The sequence below is a fragment of the Neophocaena asiaeorientalis genome, unplaced genomic scaffold, assembly GCF_003031525.2.
Source record: "Neophocaena asiaeorientalis asiaeorientalis breed wild unplaced genomic scaffold, Neophocaena_asiaeorientalis_V1.1 scaffold828, whole genome shotgun sequence".
NCBI lineage: Eukaryota > Metazoa > Chordata > Mammalia > Artiodactyla > Phocoenidae > Neophocaena > Neophocaena asiaeorientalis.
In genome coordinates this window covers 104,583-126,040 of record NW_020175443.1, presented here as the reverse complement: position 1 = coordinate 126,040, position 21,458 = coordinate 104,583, and the positions used below count along the sequence as shown (strand labels likewise).

The following is a 21,458-nucleotide window of genomic DNA, read 5'->3' as shown; positions in this document are numbered from 1 at the left end:
AAGAAAGGAATGACCATGTAACTGGACATCTAGAGGAATTTTCCTACTCCCTATTTTTAAAGGTCCCAAACTTGATTTCATTTACTTAAGTGCACAATATCTCAAATAGTCCAAAACACTTGTTTTATTGAAAACGAAATACAAAAACACCAGATTCTCATTTTAAAGTAAAATTAACAGCATCTTCCACAACTTTCCAAGTACTCCACCATCCTTATCACTATTAAAAAACAAAACCAAGTTCCAGATACAAAATAATTAATGAACCCACTGGTGAACATTTTTCTCATGGTTCTAGTTTCCACTCATTTTAAAAATTTTACATTTGCACCTTTTCAAGAATGAGTAGCAATTTTTATTTGATTAATATCTGTGAGAACCGCACTTAACTTTCTTCATATGAAATAAAAAAAAACAAAACCACACATACCCTAATCAAACTCAGAGAAAATACACATTTGTTCATTAAAGCTCACCTGCTTTAGATAATTTTTTCTCTTCACACATTAGCATAGTAAGCCAATGTTTGATCCATGCTGCAAAAGCTGTACAAAATGAAAAGACCTGTTAATTCCCTAGGGAAACCTTAAGGCAAAAGCCTTACTCTACAAAAGAAAAACAAAGCAGAGGCATGGGGACTGTGGAGACGGCTCAGATGAGTAAGCACCACATGGATGAAGAAGACAATTTTTGTACAAACATATGCAGGATAAAGTTTAAAAAGGAGCATTGAACATCCATGTTTCCTGCAGAAATAATGATCATGTCAGGTAAAATGACTTCTGAAACAAGTTCTGCTTGGATCTTAACAGAATCTTATTAGTTCTCTCCTACATATACCCGTGGTATCTGAGCCTTGTTTCAGAGCTCTTCTTTCCTCCTGTTCACTGTACAGACCTGGATCCCAGGCCTGCCCAACAATCCCTATAGAAGACAGTGTTAGTGTGCTTGGGTCCTTCTTTGGAAAGCTGTCACCTCTCCTTCACCTGAACACTGGGACTAACTCCAAATTCCAGGCAGTCACTTCATGTTTTTGAGCTGTAGCAGAACAAATGCATGGAGGTTTAAGGCTACAAACTTTACAAGTTGGTCCCATTAACAATGACCTAGAGGCAGGAGTTTTTTAGACGGCATGAATCAAACACTTGCACGTTTCAACAGAATACAGTTTACATTCATCTCTAAATCTGAGATTAAGAAACTATTAGCTGGTTTCCAACTGTTTCAATACTGGTTTGAAGTTTGAATAATTTTATTGTGTAGACATTAAATATTTTGTTTAAATATTAAACATTAAATCTTTTCCTGACTATCCAGACAGAAATAGAGAAAGCAGGAACAACAGGCAGGAGAAGAAACAGTCCAGTTAACAGACTTGTGACTTCTATGCCATCTGTAACAAGGGGAGGGACTTCGGCATGGGTTTCAAAATTGCCTGGGAGCTGCCTCCTAAAGTCACCTCTACTTGGTATAAACCATGTTTTCTACACAAGGTATCTGATTCCAACAAAGGCAAAAGAAACCCAGAAAACAAAACAGAAAGAACTGGGGTGGTCTCCCATTGTCTGATAAAAGAGCTAGTATTACACTCAATAAGTTATAGTGGATATTTTGTAGCACTAAAGAAATTGTCATTTTACTTCGTACTACTGAGTCCTTGCCACGAGGAAGAGCTCTTCCTGAGAAATAAAAAACTTCAATCCTGGTTACCCTCAGAGGACGCCTTGAGCCTGGTTAAGGTCCTCAAGATGAAGATTTCCTGCTAGCAGGAAGCTATTCTCTAACTTTTAGGCTTACTGCACCATAGTTGAAACAATAGGCAAACTGGCTATTTCAGTAAATCTCAATGTCACTTGCCCATATGTGCTCAGCTAATTATTCAGTCACTGTTTTCTAAATTAACATTAAAAAACTCAACTTGCTTATACAGGCACAACTTTTTTTTTCAACTACAGAAGTTATATGCTGAGCTTAGCTGATACAGCACTGCCCCAGGATTACCTGAGGGATGCTTCTCCCAGAACCAATTCACACATGGTTTACCTCACAACCTTTTAAACTATCACTCAAAGTTAATTAAGCTGTAAACATTACTGAATAGCTGGGCTTATCGATTATGCAAGGGAAACCAAGGAGCAACAGTAGCACAAGGCAAAAGAGCCTCAAAGGAAAAACCTTTTCTTTGTATTTTTCATTGCATTTTCAGAGGCAAAGACGGGAGCCACAACGCTACTGGCTATTTAATCAATATAGCTACAATGAATTGACAACTAATATACAGGTTTCAGAGCCTCTGTTAATTTCCCCAGCATAGGCTTAAGCTACTGCCTCCTTTCTCCTTCTCCCCAATCATATATAGTCACCACTGTAAACAGAGCTCATAACTACAGATGAAGTTGTGGCTTGACTGTCAAAGTACACATAGTAGGAAAGCATCCTACTTTCTTAATGCATCTTTTTCAACTCAAGTATCTGAATGATATAGACAATGTGACAGATGACTTAAAAGTCATGCTTACACATATAGCTTCTATACTTGACTTTGCAGAATGTACTCCTTATTCCTTTAATAAGACCCCTAGAAAACTGCTTTTCTCTTGAGACAAGTTGCCTTGGCAAAAATTGAATTCAAGAAATGGCTACCCAAAATGAGAGTCCCACCCCAAATCACAGGTGGAGCTATTACACCCGTTTCAAAACTTTCAAGTCCCTATACTGTACAAGCAGGCTCATGACTGAACACATAAGCCTTCTAAAATTTGACAACTTTAGTATAGAAACTGGTGTCTAGAGTTCCATCTCTTCTTCTGTGCAAGCAGCTGTCTCCAAACTAGTGTAAACAGGCAACCCTGTTTGCCGAGGTTCCAAGAACAGTTCAGTTCTTTGAGGGTAGGCAGTGCCAGCAGCTGCATGCTTAGTTTGGCTCTCTCCTGTGTAGTTCTTAGCATTAGATGACAGCTTTGGCTTATCAGAAAGGAGTTCAGGGAGAGGTTTCCAGAGCACAAGCTCCATGGAAGGACGGCTCCTAAGACATAAAATACAGATTTTTATCAATAATTTTATAACATGAAAATAAAAGATATACATTGAAAAACTAATGTTTGCTACCTAACATCTAAAAACGGATGGGATTAAATAGGAGATTTATGACAATCCAAATTGATCTTTACAAAGGCCACTCAAGTACATTTAATTTTACAGTTCTGCATGCATTTTTAAGCAAACCAACTGGTTGTACTGATGCTGTGATCAGAATATAAACATTCAACATGTAAAACAGAGGCCCTTGATTTATTATAGTGTTTTCTTAAACTGTGGTTAATATTAGCAGATGTGAGCTACTATCTTGTACTAAACCATTATAAATGAAAAAGAAACATTGGCCAAACACACTAAAAATATCTCAGTATGCCTTTTGCTTAGTACAGCTATGAAACACAATGCTTTTTGCAGTAAGCCACTGTCTGTGCCTACCCCACCCCCTCGCTGCCCTCTCCATCTAGTGATGGTTTGATGGTTTCTGGGACCCAAGGGCAAGTAAGGAAAAATAAAACACAAACAATGAAGAACACACTCCCCTACACACAAGGCTAGCTTCTGGAAAACTACCAAGAGCAGAAAGTGCTATGTTTTAGGCTGGAGGGCAACGTGACCTGCTTACTCTTGGCTAAACTATTTACCCACCTTAAGGGCTGGGTAGTCAGAATTATAAGATCAAGCTAGGAGGCTAATGCAAAACCCTTGTGTGCTAACATCGAGCAGCAGTGGAACCCACTGTGTCTAAAGACAATACTGTCTCATCTACCTGGCATCAGTGGGACTGGTATCCTAAGAGAATTTTTCAGATATCTGACACTTACCCTCACTGAGTACCAAGTCTATCCAAAGTCTTTTCTAGGCAACATCTAAATGGCACTTTATAACTTGCCCACTACAGTTGGCCCTCTGTATCTGTGGGTTTTTGATTCAGACCATTTTATTTTTTTAATTAATTAATTTATTTACTTATTCTTGGCTATGTTGGGTCTTCATTGCTGCGTGGTTTTCTCTAGTTGTGGCGAGTGGGGGCTACTCTTCGTTGCAGTGCGTGGGCTCCCCATTGTGGTGGCTCCTCTTGTTGCAGAGCACAGGCTCTAGGCGTGCGGGCCTCAGAAGCTACGGCACGCGGGCTCAGTAGTTGTGGCACAAGGGCTTAGTTGCTCCGTGGCATGTGGGATCTTCCCAGACCAGGGCTTGAACCTGTGTCCCCTGCATTGGCAGGCGGATTCCTAACCACTGCGCCACCAGGGAAGCCCTCAGACCATTTTATATAAGGGAACTGAGCATCCCTGGATTTTAGTATCCGCAGGGGGTCTTGGAACCAATCCCCCCATGGATATTAAGAGACAACTGTACTTTACAGAGTTGGTAATGACCACTTGAAATCATCTAAGCTCAAGGACTACAAGAATTACAGGGCTATCATTAGTTCTTATGTAAATGGGCTCCAGGCTGCTTTGCTTTTCAGGTTCTTATGTTTGCTTTCCAGTTGCCTATCCTGTTCTCACACTGTACTGTCACTATTGACTACTATGAGTTTGTCTGTTCTGCTGTTTTTGTGTTTCTACTCTGATGACTGAGGAAACCAGATAACTGAGCTGATCAAACTGGGTCTAAACGAAGTGCAAAATGGCTCTTAGAGCTAAAGGCCTGAGGGGCTACACACTATGAGGTAAGAATATGAGCTGTGGATTGTGGCCTTTGTGATAACTTTTTTGACTGCTGGGAGACTTTTGTTTCCTAGGTCCTAATAGTGGTCCTAGATAACTGAGAGAGCCAGGTAAAAGGTACTTTTGAAATGTGGTTCCTACATCCTATCATAGGTATTTGAGAGAATGGGTTGGTTTTTTTTTTTAACTTCTTTATTGGAGTATAATTGCTCTACAATGTTAGTTTCTGCTGTATAACAAAGTGAATCAGCTACACATATACACATGAGAATGGGTTCTTTCTTGCCAATCCTCCCATTTCCAAATATTAGACTATTAGTGCATTTTAGGACTTCAAAACAACCCAGGGCTGAGTACACAAGGCAGCCAACTCCTGCTTGCGTAGCATTTTGTTCACTCCAATGAACTAAGAAAAGGTCTCCAACTTGGGCTAAATACAAACGTACTGTGCTTTCACTTGGTTGGCGATCAGGAAATGTCTAGAGACTGTGTTTTCCCTCCAAGATCATAACTGAATGGAAACCAGAAACCAAAACTTACATGGACTCAATCATTTTCTTTGTAAAGACTTCATCAAATTCCCTCTTCAAACCTGTTTTCATGGTATCAGAAAGGACAAGGCTGGGAAGATGGTTAATATTTCTGTCAGCTTCAACTTCTTCATCTTCGTCAATTATTCTAAATAAAGACAGAAGCGAAGGAAGAAAGAAAAATTATTTAGTTAAGCTATTATATATTCTATTAATTGGAAAAAATTTTAAAAATAAAAACAAGGATAAACGCAACAGGTGCTACAGCAAAATATCAAGTAAAATATGAGACTATACCTGAGAGAAGAAAGTATACACAAAAGAGCTGTTCAACATTTAACCAAAATGTTTTACATTAGAGGCAATCAAATTTGAAGAATGTGTCCCTAAAAACCCTCATACCAAAAAGTAATATTCAGAGATAGTAAGTGAAAATATTTAGTACAGTTCTATGAGAAGAACTTACTTTAACATTTAAAGTGTATACTTTGAGCTTTCTGATTTTTATAGTCTGATACATTGAGGATCAAGGAATCACCAAATGATGAATTAGACTAACTTGAAAGAGTAGAGATGTTACATAGGAACAATAATAAGCAGCTAGATATATGCTGCCCATTTACCTGTCCTCAATTTCCTGAAGCCTCCTTCGGGCAACTTCACATTGTGGTTCTCCTGTTGTCTGATCCATCTCTTCACAAATAACATCTAACATGCCAGGTGCAGAAAGGCCACTAGTGCACGGATTTACTCCATGACCCTCTATATCCTGATGTGCACAAAGAATCCAGTCATTAGGACCAGCACAGAGCCCTGCTTCAGTTAGCCTTTTCTTTCTTACTGGACAACTGAAAAAAAAAAAAAAAAATCAATGAAAATCCTGGCTAATATAAATGAAATGTGTATCATCCCCCATCTCTAATCAAATTCTTCTACGAAAAACCTCTAATTTTTGACAGTGTGTGATTACAAGATGGAAAATCACACATTTTCTTTTCTGTCATTCTCACAGCCTCCCTGAGATGTTTCCCTTCCCGACATTTGTCAAATTAGGTTGCAACTGCAAGATTTTTCCTTTTCCAGATTAGAAGTGTTCGCTGTGGGAATTTAAAGTCGTTCTCACTTATTCAGCTCTGGAAAGGTCAAGTGGGAAGTAAAGAATACAAAAATCACAAAGTAGCAATTCAGTGCCAGCCATATTTTTTCAAATTGCTGCTGCTCCACTACACTGGACATATGAGGAGGTAATCTGCAGGCATCCTATATTCCCTTAGGGCAAAAATATATGCTTCATCAGGCCTGCAGCAAGTACTACAGGTGCAAATGATATTGCTGTTTTCTTGGTTCTCTCCAAAAATGGTAGAGGCTGTCATTTGCCCTATGGGTCCCTAATAATGGGGTGCACTTTTCTCCTGCCTTGCAACATAAACTATCCTCACTTCCTAGAAATTTTGTATTTCCTTGAGACCTTAGAGTTCATCAAAGCCAATTTCTTTGTTTTGCACATGTGGAAACTAGGACCTCGAAAACTAAAGTGCTCCCTCCAAAGTGTCATGTAAGGTGAGTTGTATTGATATTTTGGGTACCAGACCCCAGAGACAGACCCTGAATCCTACCTCTTTGCCATTTTCACTAAAACCTCCTGCCTTGTTAGGGAAATTCAACTGTTCAAGCTCTTACCACGAACTAGTATCTGCAAGCACTATGACCTGCCTGGTGTTTAGCTGAGACCTGTCCTGAAGCAAGTTAAATAGACAGCCTGCCCTGCTCTATTTTGAGTATTTAGACCAAAAGTACATTATTGCCTGGGCATCACCAAGCACAATCTCAAGACCAGAATACAGCTCTGCAACCAAAAAATTCATTAATGGCTACCACAGCTTCTGATTCTAAACAAAGAGTCAAAGGAAGAAGCATGTATTTTAGAAAGAAATTTCTATTTCATGTCAAAACTATGAAAATCAACATTCAAGTCTCTGTCAATATAAAATCTGACAAGTAATAATGCTCTCTTGAACCTAGATTTTTGACTGGAATCAATTATTAAATGAGATGTTTCGTGTATAATTATTTTTAATTCATAAGAAAGTATTAAGAATGTCTATCGGGCTTCCCTGGTGGCGCAGTGGTTGAGAGTCCGCCTGCCGATGCAGGGGACGCGGGTTCGTGCCCCGGTCCGGGAAGATCCCACATGCCGCGGAGCGGCTGGGCCCGTGAGCCATGGCCGCTGGGCCTGCGCGTCCGGAGCCTGTGCTCCGCAACGGGAGAGGCCACCGCAGTGAGAGGCCCGCGTACCGCAAAAAAAAAAAAAAAAAAAAAGAATGTCTATCCATAAATCAAACATTTCTGTAGTATTTGGATAAAGTATGTGACGTTTTAGAAAGCAGAAGAAAAAGTTATAGACGTAAGAAGTCATGTTGGACTTCCCTGGTGGCTCAGTGCTTAAGAATTCCAAAAAAAAAAAAAAAAAAGTCATGTAGGAAAAAGCAGAATAAATCTAGAAGGAACAGGTAATTTCCTAGCATATCTAACAATTCAACTATTAAATACAGCTGAGGGACTTCCCTGCTGGCCTGGTGGGTAAGACTCCATGCTCCCAGTGCAGGGGACCTGGGTTCCATCCCTGGTGGGAGAACTAGATCCCGCATGCATGCCGCAACTAAGAGTTCAAATGCCGCAACTAAAAAATCCTGTATGCCGCAACGAAGGCCTGGAGCAGCCTAATAAATATATATATATATTTAAAAAGATCTTTAAATGCAACTGAGTATCAGAGCTGGGTTCTGATCTCTGATCTCCAACATAATTTGGGCTAAATTATTTCATGCCTCTAGGTCCACTTTGCAAATACTTAGAGATCAATGATGATTAAGTCCCAAAGAAAATGGGATATAAAAGACTTTATAGTTCTGATAAGAGCTATGGAAATGGCAGGCGGGCAGCACACTTCTAGGTATTTGACATCCAACTGTCCAGTCTCAGGGCCTCAATCTCTCCACCTGTATATTACAGATGGTTAACTTTTTTTTTTAACATCTTTATTGGAGTATAATTGCTTTACAATGGTATGTTAGTTTCAGCTTCACAACAAAATGAATCAGTTATATAAAAGATGGTTAACTTTTAAAGCCACTTCAAACTTTTTATTTATGACACTGGAACTCTTTATTCAATAATCTCCTATAAGGAACCCCAAAAGATAAAAGCAAAGAGGTCCCTGTGTATCTACAGTAATCCCAAGGCTATAAAGAACATAAATATTGTCTGGTCCAGAGATTTTTTATATTATTTATTAAAAAAAAATTTTTGGCCATACGCCTCAGCATTCAGGATTTTTAGTTCCCCAACCAGGGATCAAACCCATGCCCCCTGCATTGGAAGCGGAGAGTCTTAACCATTGGACTGCCAGGGAAGTCCCAGAAGTGTTTTTAAACTGAGACAACATTCAAATCTACTGTCTCATTAGTCTATGTATCAACCAGGTGAGAAAATTCAAAGTTTCTGCTGGCAAAAAAAGAAAAAAAGATCATACACAAAGTTGAAAGACAACAAATCTGGAGAAAACAAAACATATATAATATACTGGCTTCCTTAATAAAATTTCTTATAGATTAACAAGAAAAAGACCAATAGCCAATAAAAAATTTGCAGAAACATGAACAATTCACACAAAATGAAGCACAGATGGCTTAAAAGATGTTCAACACCGCCTATAATTTACAAAATACAAATTAAAAGTGATCTAATTTAATTATAAAATGCCTACACTTATAAAAGTACATACAATAATTATGAAACAAAAATCCATGGGCTTCCCTGGTGGTACAGTGGTTGACAGTCCGCCTGCCGATGCAGGGGACATGGGTTCATGCCCCGGTCCGTGTACCGGGGGAAAAAAAAAAATCCATGAAAATAATATACAAGATATAGACTGCTGTCAGAATCCCAAAATGGTACTCTACACCCTCCTCTCTGTAGGTAAATACTATCTTTTATGGTAATCACTTCATTTTTTAAAAAATACATTATCAAGTATGTAGATATGCAATCTTCAAGGTTTTAGTTTTGCCTGGTTTTGAACTTTATATATAAGGAATTATACTGTATACATATATATTCTTGTGATGTTTCTTTTGCTCATACTATAAGACACATCTAGGTTGATAGATGTGGGGTTTTTTTGTTTTTTTTTTTTTGCTGAATTGAACTCAGCAAAAAATTTACTTTATCCATTGTACTGTTCAGACATTCCAATTTTGAGCTATCATGAACAAGGATGCTATGAACTTTCTTGTACATGTCTCCTGATGAGCACATGTACATACTCAAGAGGAGAACTGCTGGGTAAATGGGTATGTGCACCTTCAACTCATGCGATGCAAAACTGTTTCCCTAAGTATTGTAGCAATTTACATACTCAACCATAGTGTTTGAGAGTTCCTGGTGCTACAGAACCCTCCAGTATCTGGTGGTGGAGTATCTTATTGTGTCTTTAATATGCATTTCCCTAAAGACCGATGAGGTCAAACATCTTTTCATTTAATTGGTCATTTGGATATCCCCTTTGGGGAAATCTTTTACTCATATTTTTTTTTTTTAAGACTGTCTGCCTATGAGATGTAATTTTTTACCTATCAGTTAAGTGGTGATCAAAAAATCTCCATCTGAGAAGATGGAGAAACAGGCATTCCCACTGTAAAAGGAGTATAAATTGGCAACAATTTTTTCCAAAATTCAAAATGTATATACTTTAAAATCCAGCAATTTCCCATCTAGGAATCCATTTACCTACTTGCAAATATATACAAAGAACTTAAAAAGAATGGTGGTCCAATGTTCACTGCAGCATTATTTACAATAGCCAGGACATGGAAGCAACCTAATTGTCCATCGACAGATAAACTGCAGAAACTAACACAATATTGTAAAGCAATTAGACTCCAATAAAGATGTTAAAAAAAAAAAGAATGGTGGTCATGGTAGATTTGTTAGTAATAACAAAGATTAGAATTAACTTAGAAATCCATCACTAGGAGACTGGTTAATTATCTGTACCTAACCTTACAATAGAATTCCACTCACCTGTTGGAAAATAAATTAGGTAGAACTCTATGTGCCCATATGCAACAAGCTACAGAAGAGTAAAATGAAAAGATCCAATGTGTTACAGTGTGAATAGTATCTTACTTACAGTGTAAAAAACCAGAACTATATACAGTCATAAACTTGTAAATTTTTACATTATCTTCCTTAGGAGACATAGGAAACAGGCAACAAGGGTAACTTCTGGGGAGAACTGGGAGCAAGGAGTCTAAGACTTTTCAATACGTAGCCTTCTGCGAATTCTTTTATTTTATGCATATAACAATATTCACATGGCTCAAAGTTCAAATATTACAATCGCTTATATATATTTTTTAACATCTTTATTGGAGTATAATTGTTTTACAATGTTGTGTTAGTTTCTGCTGTATAACAAAGTGAATCAGCTATACGTATACATATATCCCCATATCTCCTCCCTCTTACGGCTCCCTCCCACCCTCCCTATCCCACCCCTCTAGGTGGTCACAAAGCACTGAGCTGATCTCCCTGTGCTATGCAGCTGTTTCCCACTAGCTATCTATTTTACATTTGGTAGTGTATATATGGCCATGCCACTCTCTCACTTCGTCCCAGCTTACCCTTCCCCCTCCCCACGTCCTCAACTCCATTCTCTACATCTGCGTCCTTATTCCTGTCCTGCCCCTAGGTTCTTCAGAACCTTTTTTTTTTTTTAGACTCCATATATATGTGTTAGCATACTGTACTTGTTTTTCTCTTTCTGACTTACTTCACTCCGTATGACAGACTCTAGGTCCATCCACCTCACTACAAATAACTCAATTTCGTTTCTTTTTATGGCTGAGTAATACTCCATTGTATATATGTGCCACATCTTTATCCATTCATCTGTCGATGGATACTTAGGTTGCTTCCATGTCCAAGCTATACAATTGTTTAGAGTGACAAGTTTCCCTCTGACCTGCCCAGCTCCGTTCTCTAAAACGTAACCCATGTTATCAGTTCCTTGGACCTCCTTTCAGACACCTGATGTTTCACACTTTGACTTAAAAACAAATAGTCATGGATATAAAATAGGTTAAATTAAGTGACCGTTAAGTGAATAAATGGCACCTGAAACTTACTCATCCTCCTCCTCCTCTCGCTTGTGTTTCTTTCTATGATGAACTGAAACACTGTTGAAACAAACCAGAAAATCAGTCAGTTGAGAAATTTATTGAGCGGGTGCGTTCAGCATCCACTTTCTGGCTCCGATAATCTTGCCCACTCCATTCCCACCAGCGGTCCCCTTCCTTGCCGAGTGGGATGGATATATAGGTCACAAAGTCAGTCAGGTATAGAGACTGAAATCTAAACTTCTCATTTGGTCAAGACCGGGGGAGATAAATTGAGGGGGACCACCGTAGGGAAAACGTATCGGGGCAGGCACCGGGCTAAGCACTTTATTTTATGATCCCACTAGGAGGACTCACTTCTGTCCCAAGTTGCGGATGACAAAACTCAATGTCCGAGAGGCGCTGAAAGTTAACAGCAGCGGCGGCTCCGCCGCGGTCTGGAGGGAGCGAGGCGAGTGCGCGCCCACGGCAGCTCCAGGCCCGGCTCGACCCGGCTCCCTTCCTCGCACGCCCTGGGCGAGCTCGGACCGTTTCCTCACTTCCCGGGACGCAGGGGGGCCAGGGTCCGAACCGGACCCCCGCGCTTTGCTACCTCAGGCGACTAACGGTAACCGACTGTGGGGCTCCCCCGCCGAAGGTCGCGGGGAGGGTCAAATAGCCCGCGCCCGCCCGCCCGCCGAGATCCTCACCGTCCGCGCGCCGCGCTCCCGCCCGGGCTGCTCGGGGCGGCGCGGGGTTCCCACCGCGGGGCCAGCTCGGTGCCGTCCGCCCCCGGCGGGAAGGCCCGGCCGGGGAAAGTCGGTGGCGGCTGTAGGAAGTCCGAGCCGCCTCTCAGCGGGAGGCCGCTGAAAGGCCGGCCAAGCGCGGCCATGGCCGGAGAGGTGAGGAGGCTGCGCCCGCGGCCCCGGCTGCCCGCGGCCCCAGACCCGGCAGCGGCTGCCACAGCGACTGCCAAGAGGCGCCCGCTTCTGAGCCCGCTCCCGACCCCACGTCACGCCTTCTAGAACCCTCCACCCCAAGCCGCCCGGGGCACGCCGGGATTTGTTGTGTGTGGCGAACTGCTGACGCAAGGTCTGCCGGGAGTTGAAGTCCTTGAGGACTACAAACAAGATGGCTGCTTGTCCGAGTCTCCGGGGCTGGAGGATGGCCCTGGCCAACCCAGAATATGATATAGGTTCGAATCCTCACTCAGCAAGTTATGGAACCTCTGTACCTCAGTTTTCTCAGTAGTAAAACCTGAAAACAGTAGTACCTATGTTCATAAGACCGATGGGAGAATTAAATGGATTAAAACATCTAGAGCCCTTAGGACACTTCTTGGCACATAGTACACGTTAAAAATCAGCTAGTAATTCCTTCTGTGTTTTAATGTAAATAAAGTTGATGATGCCTTAGAGGGAACAGCATGGAGGATGAGGGAAAACCTTAGAGCTCTTGTGAGAGGGACTGGCAAGACTTCCAGGCTCTACCTGGGACATCCAGAGACAAAGTCTTGCTAAAGGGCTAGCAGAATTTGTCACCACAACCACTGATCACGATAATTTTTCCCATCTCAGGAAATGGCATCATCATCTAGTCTGAGTTACTTATACCAAAGTCAATGCCCTTCAGCCAAAGACCACCAAGAACACACCTGTAATTGACCAAAGATGGATTTATTGACTTATTGCAGTCAGGGAGTGTCTCAGTAAGAGGGTGTTAGAAAAGGCTTCCTATAGGATTTCTGTGTGTCATAGGGGGATTTGGGGGCAGGTCAAAGAAGCAGGGCTTTGCTCTGGACTTAATACTGTCAGAAAGCAGAGATAATTCTATGGTTATCTTAGCTAATCTTTTCTAGAAGGTGGGGGGAATGAAGGGAGGCTAAACCTACAGTTGGTAAAGAAGCAACAGTCCTTGCATTGGCCAGGATGGGAGATGTTTGGTCATTTTGTGCTTTGGACAATGTTTAGGATTGGGTTACAGACAGGATTACAAAGGGGTCTTGCTTTTATCTTGATCCATAGAAGTCACATCTCTGTCCCTGTTTGATGTTGATGTTCTGTGAAATTGTTTAACAGGGAACACCAGGGTCCACCTGATAGTACCAGGCCAGTTTCAGCTGTTAGAAGATGCTTTTCTCTTTCTAACCAAAACCCTAAGCAACATCATTGATGCCTCTTTTTTGTTCACTGCCCCCCCCCCCCATATTTAATCAGTTAGCAAGTCCTATGGGCTCGTGAAAGGCCTCCAGATTTCTCTTCCTTTTTTTCCAACATTGCCTTCATGGTAGTCTGGGAAAAAGTAAATGGACCCCTTTGTCTAATGTAATATGATTGATTCAGTTTAAGTTTTCTTACTGATATTTACAATGCAGTTTTGCCTCCTTAAGGTAACACCCTACTTACCTCAACTGGATATAAAAGATATTCTCCTGGGTCACTTCTACAAATGGTCAACTCATTCCTCACCTGAAAAAAAAAAATCCATCCAGATGATGTTATATACACATAGACATACAAATATACATTTATAAAAGGGAGTCCTACTCTATATATTATTCTGAAACTTCTTTTCCACCTAATTATATTTCTTGAATGTCTATCCAAATTCATTCTTTTATCCTTTAATTCACAATTCTATACTAAGTTGCATGCCCCTTATCAAGCAATGTATTAGAATTAATAATTTATTAGGTACTTCCTATTTGCAGGTGCTCTTTACCCAGATAAAGTCAAGTATTCCTCATAATAATGCTAAATTGGATGCTTTTATGCCCCCATTTTACAGATAAGGAAATTGAGGCAGGTTATGGTTCCCAATTCCCTCAGCTATAAGTGATGGAGCCAGTGTTCAGCCCCAGGTCTGAGACCCTAGATCCTGCCTTAAACTTCTAGGCTTTGCTCCATCTCATTGAATTCCCTGGAAAAAGTGCTTTGGGGGAATCAGTGAAAGCCTCAGTATAATGTGTCTGAGAGAGACTACATGGAGCTTCGGACCCCTGGAAGAAAAAAACAGGCTCATTGTGCACTGTCTCCCACACTAACTTGGGGAGAGTGGCTATGGAACTTAACAGTGGCCACTGAGAGCGTCTCTTCTTTTCAGTGACAATCCAGGCATGCCTCCTAGAGGTGACTTCTGGCTCACCTCTCATAGGATTGGTGGGTCAGAGACATACAGACACTTAGACAATCCCTTCCTGACTCCTTTTTCCTGGTGGCTAATCTTATTTATCTTTTTATTTAAGAAAAAAAAAGTTTTCTGGTTTTAAAACTAACACAGGGGCTTCCCTGGTGGCGCAGTGGTTGAGAGTCCACCTGCCGATGCAGGGGACACGGGTTCGTGCCCCAGTCCGGGAAGATCCCACATGCCGCAGAGCGGCTGGGCCCGTGAGCCAGGCCGCTGAGCCTGCGCATGCGGAAAAAAACACAGGTTCTTAGTAAAAAAATTAGTTGAAGTGGTGATAAAAGGTTAGAGAAGCAAATAAAAACCGCCTTAATGGCATCCCATTAGAAGCATGATTGTTATGAATATCCTTCCAGTCTTTTTTCCTTATTTGTGTGTATATGCACACTCACGTACCTGTGTGCTAGTGTCCAATACACACATAAGAGCTGTGCACTATCGCAACTAGACCACAGATACTCATATGACTCTATATAAAGACAGCAAAGCCAAACTTAGAGAGGGTGAGTACTTTGTCTACATAATTAATAGTCATTAGTTACTAGAGCTTAGCAAGAAACAACCTCGTCAGGATGTTAATACAAAAATATTAGGCTTCATCCCCTCTGGAAGAAAAGACACCAAACCAAAATGTTGATGGCAATACCAGAACTTACACTTTCTGGGTATAAGTTTTTATTCTTTTCCAATGAATATGTACTATTTATTAGGCCATAAAGGATAAATGTTTTTGAAATAAACAATTGATGAGGTACAATGGACTGAATGTTTGTGTCCCCCCAAATTCATGTGTTGAAATCCTGACCGCCAATATGATAGTATTAGGATAGTATTAGGCCTCTGGGAGGTGATTAGGTCATGAGGGTGGAACCCTCACAAATGCCCTTATAAAGAGACCCTACGAAGCTCCCCTGCCCCTTCTACCACGTGAGGACACAGCAGAAAGATGGCAATCTATGAACTAGGAATGTGTTGTCACCAGACACTGAATCTGCTGGTGACTCCATCTCAGACTTCCCAGCCTCCAGAACTGTGAGCATAAATTTCTGTTGTTTATATAACACCCAGTCTATGATATTTGTTATATCAGCCCAGATGGACTAGGACATGAGGTTAAAAACAAGAGGCTGAAAGAAGCAAACACCACCAGCAGCATGCATTTATTGAACATTTACTATGTACCAGGCACTGTGCTGAGGGCACTATTTCATGTTGGCTCCACAACAACTCTGTACTACAGTGTTAATATCACCACTTTGCAGAATTAGAGGCTAAGATTCAGTGAGGTGAAGGACAAATCTCAAGGTCTCACAGTTAGTAATGATGGTTCTGGAAAGATTTGACTGATTCCAAAACCAGGAATATCATTACCGCTTTCCACAAGCAAATAGAAACTTTTTTTTTTTTTCCTGCTGAGAATCCTCAAATGCATATTCGAGGGAAGATCCTTGCATTAGTCAGGGTTCTGCAGAGAAACAGAAACTATAGGATATACAGGGATATATCCTGGGATATATATATAAGAGGAGACCTATTACAGGAATTGACTTACTTGGTTATGGAAGCCAGGAAGTCCCACCATCTGCCATCTGCAACTAGAAAACCAGAAAGCCAGTGATGTAATTCAGCCTGAGTCTGAAGGCTTGCCAATCAGGGGGTTGACGGTGTAAGTCTCTGAGTGCGAAAGCCTGAGTATCAGGAGAACCGACATCCAAGGGCAGCAGATGGATGTCTCAGCTCAAGCAGAAAGAGAGAGCCAATTTGCCCTTCCTCCTCCTCTTTCTTCTATTAGAGCCCCCAGTGGATTGGCGGGTGCCCACCCACATCGAAGGGCCATCTGCAATACTCAGTTCCCCAATTCAAATTCTAATCTCTTCCAGAAACATCCTCAGAAGCACACCCAGAAATGATGTTTTACCAGCTATTGGGACATCCCTTAGGCTAATCAAGTTAATACATAAAATTAACCATCACAATCCCTAAGGAATTAATGCTCCTGCTTAAAAAAGGAGAACGACCTTGGCTGTCAAGGACAGAGTGAAACTTGTACGTTCAGGTGTTGCCAATGACATTCCAAATAGAGGAGCCCCTTCTCAAAAGCAGCATTTGTTCTCGGATCATAAAAGAATTGGTGTATTATGGCTACAGGCATGGAAAAAATGTGTGCGTATGAGGATAAAAAAGGATGTAATATGTAAATAGGAAATACTGTGTTAGGGCACAGGAATTTTTCATGATTTTTTTTTTTTCATGATTATTTTAAAGCAAATCCCAGACTTGTATTTTATCTGTAAATGCTTTAACATTTATCCCTAACAAATATTTAAAACAAAACATAACCACAATGCTTTTATCACACCTAAACAGAATTAATAATAATTCTTTAAAATCATCTCATCTGTATTCACATTTTTCCAAGTGTCCCCACATGTCTTTTTTCTGTTGGTTTGATGGCATCACAGTTCAACTTCGTATTAGGTTTGCCTGTCTCTTTTTTTTCTTTAAATTCTTTTTTTCATTTCTAATATCCTACTGGTCTTTTAAGAAATTTATTTATTTATTTACTTAAATAATTTTTTTGGCTGCGTTGGGTCTTCATCGCTGTGCGTGGGCTTTCTCTAGTTGTGGCAAGCGGGGACTACTCTTCGTTGCGGTGCACAGGCTTCTCATTGCGGTGGCTTCTCAGTGCAGAGTGTGGGCTCTAGGCATGTGGGTTTCAGTAGTTGTGGCACACGGGCTCAGTAGTTGTGGCTCGCAGGCTCTAGAGCACAGCCTCAGTAGTTGTGGCACACTTTTTTGCTCCGCGGCATGTGGGATCTTCCCGGACCAGGGCTTGAACCCGTGTCCCCTGCATTGGCAGGTGGATCCTTAACCACTGTGCCACCAGGGAAGCCCTTGCCTGTCTCTTGAGTCTCCGTTAGTCTAGACCTCCCGTCTGCTTTTTCCCTTGGTCATCATTTGTTGACTAATGGGTCATTTGGTCGTTGGCATTGTCCTGGTGAGCACTGATGGCGGTGATGAGGTATCTTCACATGACTTCTCGGGTTGACATCAACAAGGGAGCCTGGAGCAGAAGAGGAAGGAAATGGCAGATACTCCCACCTGCCGGGTAAGCACAGTCCCAGAGGGTGGCAGCTTCCTCGTGCAGGCAATTAGGATTTTGCAGAAGAACCGGGATATCGGTATCGCCATGACTCCAGAGGCTCTGTTATTTTTTTGTTTTTTTTGCGGTACGCGGGCTTCTCACTGTTGTGGCCTCTCCCATTGCGGAGCACAGGCTCTGGACGTGCAGGCTCAGCGGCCATGGCTCACGGGCCCAGCTGCTCCGCGGCATGTGGGATCTTCCCAGACCAGGGCATGAACCTGTGTCCCCTGCATCGGCAGGCGGACTCTCAACCACTGTGCCACCAGGAAAGCCCCAGAAGCTCTGTTTTTCTCTTCCCTACTGGAGCCTCCTAGGTGGTCTCCCTGCTCCACTCTTGCTCTCCAGCCCGTGAGCCAGAGATATTTGTCCACCATGCAATCCTGATGTGCTCCTCCCCTGCTCTAAACCCTTCTATGACTCTCTATTACTCTTAAGAGGATCCAACCTCCTTACTAGACTCCACATTCCTTCAGGTTCCCTACCCTTCCCACCTCCCAAGCTTTATCTCTATCCCCACCTGATGCCTGCATCCAGCAGTTTGGATTTTCTTCAGTTTTCTATTGACTTCCTCTTGCTTCTTCTCTCTCATCTCCAGACTTTTGCATACATTTTTCCATCTCTCTGGTGACAACTTCCTTCTTTTGCATCCAAACCGACCTATCCAGCATATCAGATGTTTGTGATGCTTTTGGAGGCATAAGAGGGGAGGTACTATAGATTGCAGGGAATGACAAGTGGGCCTACTCGAAGCTCTTGGAGTACTCTGGAGAATGTATTCTGCCAGGGGTAGGCTTGAAAATAGGAAATGTAGGATTTTCACACGGCTCTTTGGGGTTAGCATCAATGAGAATGTCCAGGACCTTGGCTGGTTTCCTTGGTGCCCATGACTCAGGCAGAATAAATGGGCAGTAGGTCTGGGCATTGAAGCAACAGCCTTGTTTCCACATTGTCCCGAGGAACAATGGAGGAGCTCCCATACTCATTCTTAGCTATTCATTATGTGTTGTTCTCACAGCTCTGATATGTATTTAAAAAAATAAAACTGAATTTATTTATAAAGTTTTATCTAGAGATATTTTCCCATGCATTACACTGTGATGTGACCTACAATTTTCTTTCTATTATTTCTCCACAGACTGTGTGATGGAATGTTTGTGTTGGCATTGGTCCACCCCAAGGCGGGTATGCTCCTCCCTAACCACAATACACACTCCTGGGTGACACGGAGATGCAATTAAAGGCAACTCTTACAAGTGCTTCAGCTGTCTTTCCCTTTTCTGAACTCTAGAATTTCTGCTCATTAACGTTATCAATGTTGAAATCAGTTTTTCATTGATAAGATGAGTGGTGTTTAAGACGTGGACTAATTGGAATTACTTTGGGGGTGTCTTCATCCTGGCATTAATAAGGTATAAAAATCTAGTGAGCCCTTCACCCTCTTGTACTCAAGATAGCATTCTCGGTTTGATTCTTAACTAGTCCTGTGCTCCATATTGGTGGGGAGGGTTCTTGGTCATACCCTGCCACTGGAATACTTTTTCATTTGCCTCAGATGAACATTTTGTGTAATGAATTTTGGAGAAACAAAGAGGAACAGAGCTGGGACTTGGAGATTCTAGAATAAGTCGTATCACTATTTTGTGCCTGCTTGCTAAATGTCCTTACTGAAGGAAGAATTTTTTGTGAAACTTGCTTTCATTAAAACCTAGTAGAAAAAAAAAGAAGAAAAAAAAAAAAACAAAAAAAACCTAGTAGAGGGCTTCCCTGGTGGTGCAGTACGGGGAACAAGGGTTCAAGCCCTGGTCTGGGAAGATCCCACATGCCGTAGAGCTACTAAGCCTGTGTGCCACAACTACTGAGCCTGTGCTCTAGAGTCTGCGAGCCACAACTACTGAAGCCTTTGCACCACAACTACTGAAGCCTGCGTGCCCTAGAGCCTGTGTTCCGCAACAAGCGAAGCCCCACTCACTGCAACAAGAGAAGCCCCACTTGCTGCAACTAGAGAAAGCCCACACGTAGCAACGAAGACCCAACACAGCCAAAAATAATAAATAAAATAAATTTATTTTAAAAATCTAGTAGAAAAAGAAAACAAAACTCAAAAACCCTAGTAGAACCAAAGGGTGAAAAAGAAATCCAAGGGGAAACTGGTAAATGCTTTGAGATGAATGAAAACAAAAATACGATATACCAAGACTTATGGGATTCAGTAAAAGCAATGCCTAGAGGGAAATTTAGCTATAAACACTTCCACCTTAAGAAACTAGAAAAAGGAAGAGTAAACTAAATACAAAGCAAGCAGAAGGTAGGAAATAATAAAGATTAGAGCAGAAATAAATGAAATAAAAAGTAGAAAAAAATAGAGAGAAATCAAGGAAACTAAAAGTTGATTCTTTGAAAAGACTAACACAACTGAAAAACTGACAAAACTTTAGCTAGATGGATCAAGACACAGAAAGCAAAGACTCAAATTAATAAAATTAGGAATGAAAGAGGGAATTATAAGGGAAAATCATAAACAAATGTATGCCAACAAATTAGACAATTTATATGAAATGGATAAATTCATAGAAAGACAAATTAAAACTGATTTGAGAAGAAATAGAAATTTTGAATAGACTTATAATAAGAGACTGAATTAGTAATAACAATCTTCCTACAAAGAAAAGACCAGGTCCACATGGCTTCACCAGTGAAATCTACTGAATATTTAAAGAAAAATTAACAGCAATACTTTACAAACTCTTCCAGCAAATAGAAGAGGAGGGAAATTTTCCCAATCCATTATAAGAGGCCAGTGTTACCTTGATGCCTAAATCAAATACTAACTAAAGAATGTCACTCACCATCTGGCTTTATAAGGATTAGGTCATTAGCCACTGCAATAGCTGACTTTCAACACACTCTGAAGGGAGTTCAGGGCAGAGATCAGGAATGAGGCATTCTGCTCTGGGAAATCTGGCAGGTGTGCAGGTAGATAGTTTTTTTTTTTTTAATTTATTTTATTTTTGGCTGAGTTGGGTCTTCATTGCTGTATGCGGGCTTTTCTCTGGTTGCAGCGAGCGGGAGCTACTCTTTGTTGTGGTGCGTGGGATGTTTACTGCAGTGGCTTCTCTTGTTGCAGAGCACAGGCTCTAGGCACGCGGGCTCAGTAATTGTGGCTCTCGGGCTGTAGAGCACAGGCTCAGTAGTTGTGGCACACAGGCTTTGTTGGTCCACGGCATGTGGGATCTTCCCGGACCAGGGCTCGAACCTGTGTCCCCTGCAGTGGCAGGTGGATTCGTAACCACTGCGCCACCAGGGAAGACCCTGTTTGTAGATTTTTTGATGATGGCTATTCTGACCCGTGTGAGGTGATACCTCATTGTAGTTTTGATTTGCATTTCTCTAATAATTGGTGATGTTGAGCATCTTTTCATGTGCCTCTTGGTCATCTGTATGTCTTCTTTGGAGAAACGTTTATTTAGGTCTTCAGCATAGTTAGTATTTTGATCTTGTCCCTTTCATTAATTTCTTAAGTGCAACCATCTTCACATAATTGAAATCATATTTTCTGCACGTTTGTATTTTGGTTTGTTTCTTTTTTTTCTAAACTTATTTATTTATTTTTGGCTGTGTTGGATCTTCGTTGCTGTGCATGGGCTTTCTCTAGTTGTGGTGAGCAGGGGCTACTCTTCATTGTGGTGCACGGGCTTCTCATTGCAGTCGCTTCTCTTGTTGCAGAGCTGGGCTC

General features: G+C 41.4%; 1 protein-coding gene across 2 annotated transcripts; it reads right to left on the bottom strand.

The window, feature by feature from the left end:
- Positions 1-101: 101 nt before the first annotated feature.
- CCDC117 (coiled-coil domain containing 117) lies at positions 102-12,388 on the bottom strand. Of its 2 annotated transcripts, none has more exons than XM_024767956.1 (5): positions 12,108-12,388; positions 11,428-11,478; positions 5,863-6,087; positions 5,250-5,387; positions 102-3,025 (listed from the first exon to the last, which is right to left on the bottom strand). In XM_024767956.1, the coding sequence occupies exons 1-5, from the start codon at positions 12,287-12,289 to the stop codon at positions 2,788-2,790; spliced, it is 834 nt and encodes a 277-aa protein (XP_024623724.1). In that variant the 5' UTR covers positions 12,290-12,388; the 3' UTR covers positions 102-2,787. The 2 variants fall into 2 exon arrangements, with proteins under 2 accessions (XP_024623724.1, XP_024623725.1); XM_024767957.1 differs by lacking the exon at positions 12,108-12,388 and adding an exon at positions 11,776-11,982 and having other exon boundaries at positions 110-3,025.
- Between the last annotated feature and the right edge of the window lie 9,070 nt (positions 12,389-21,458).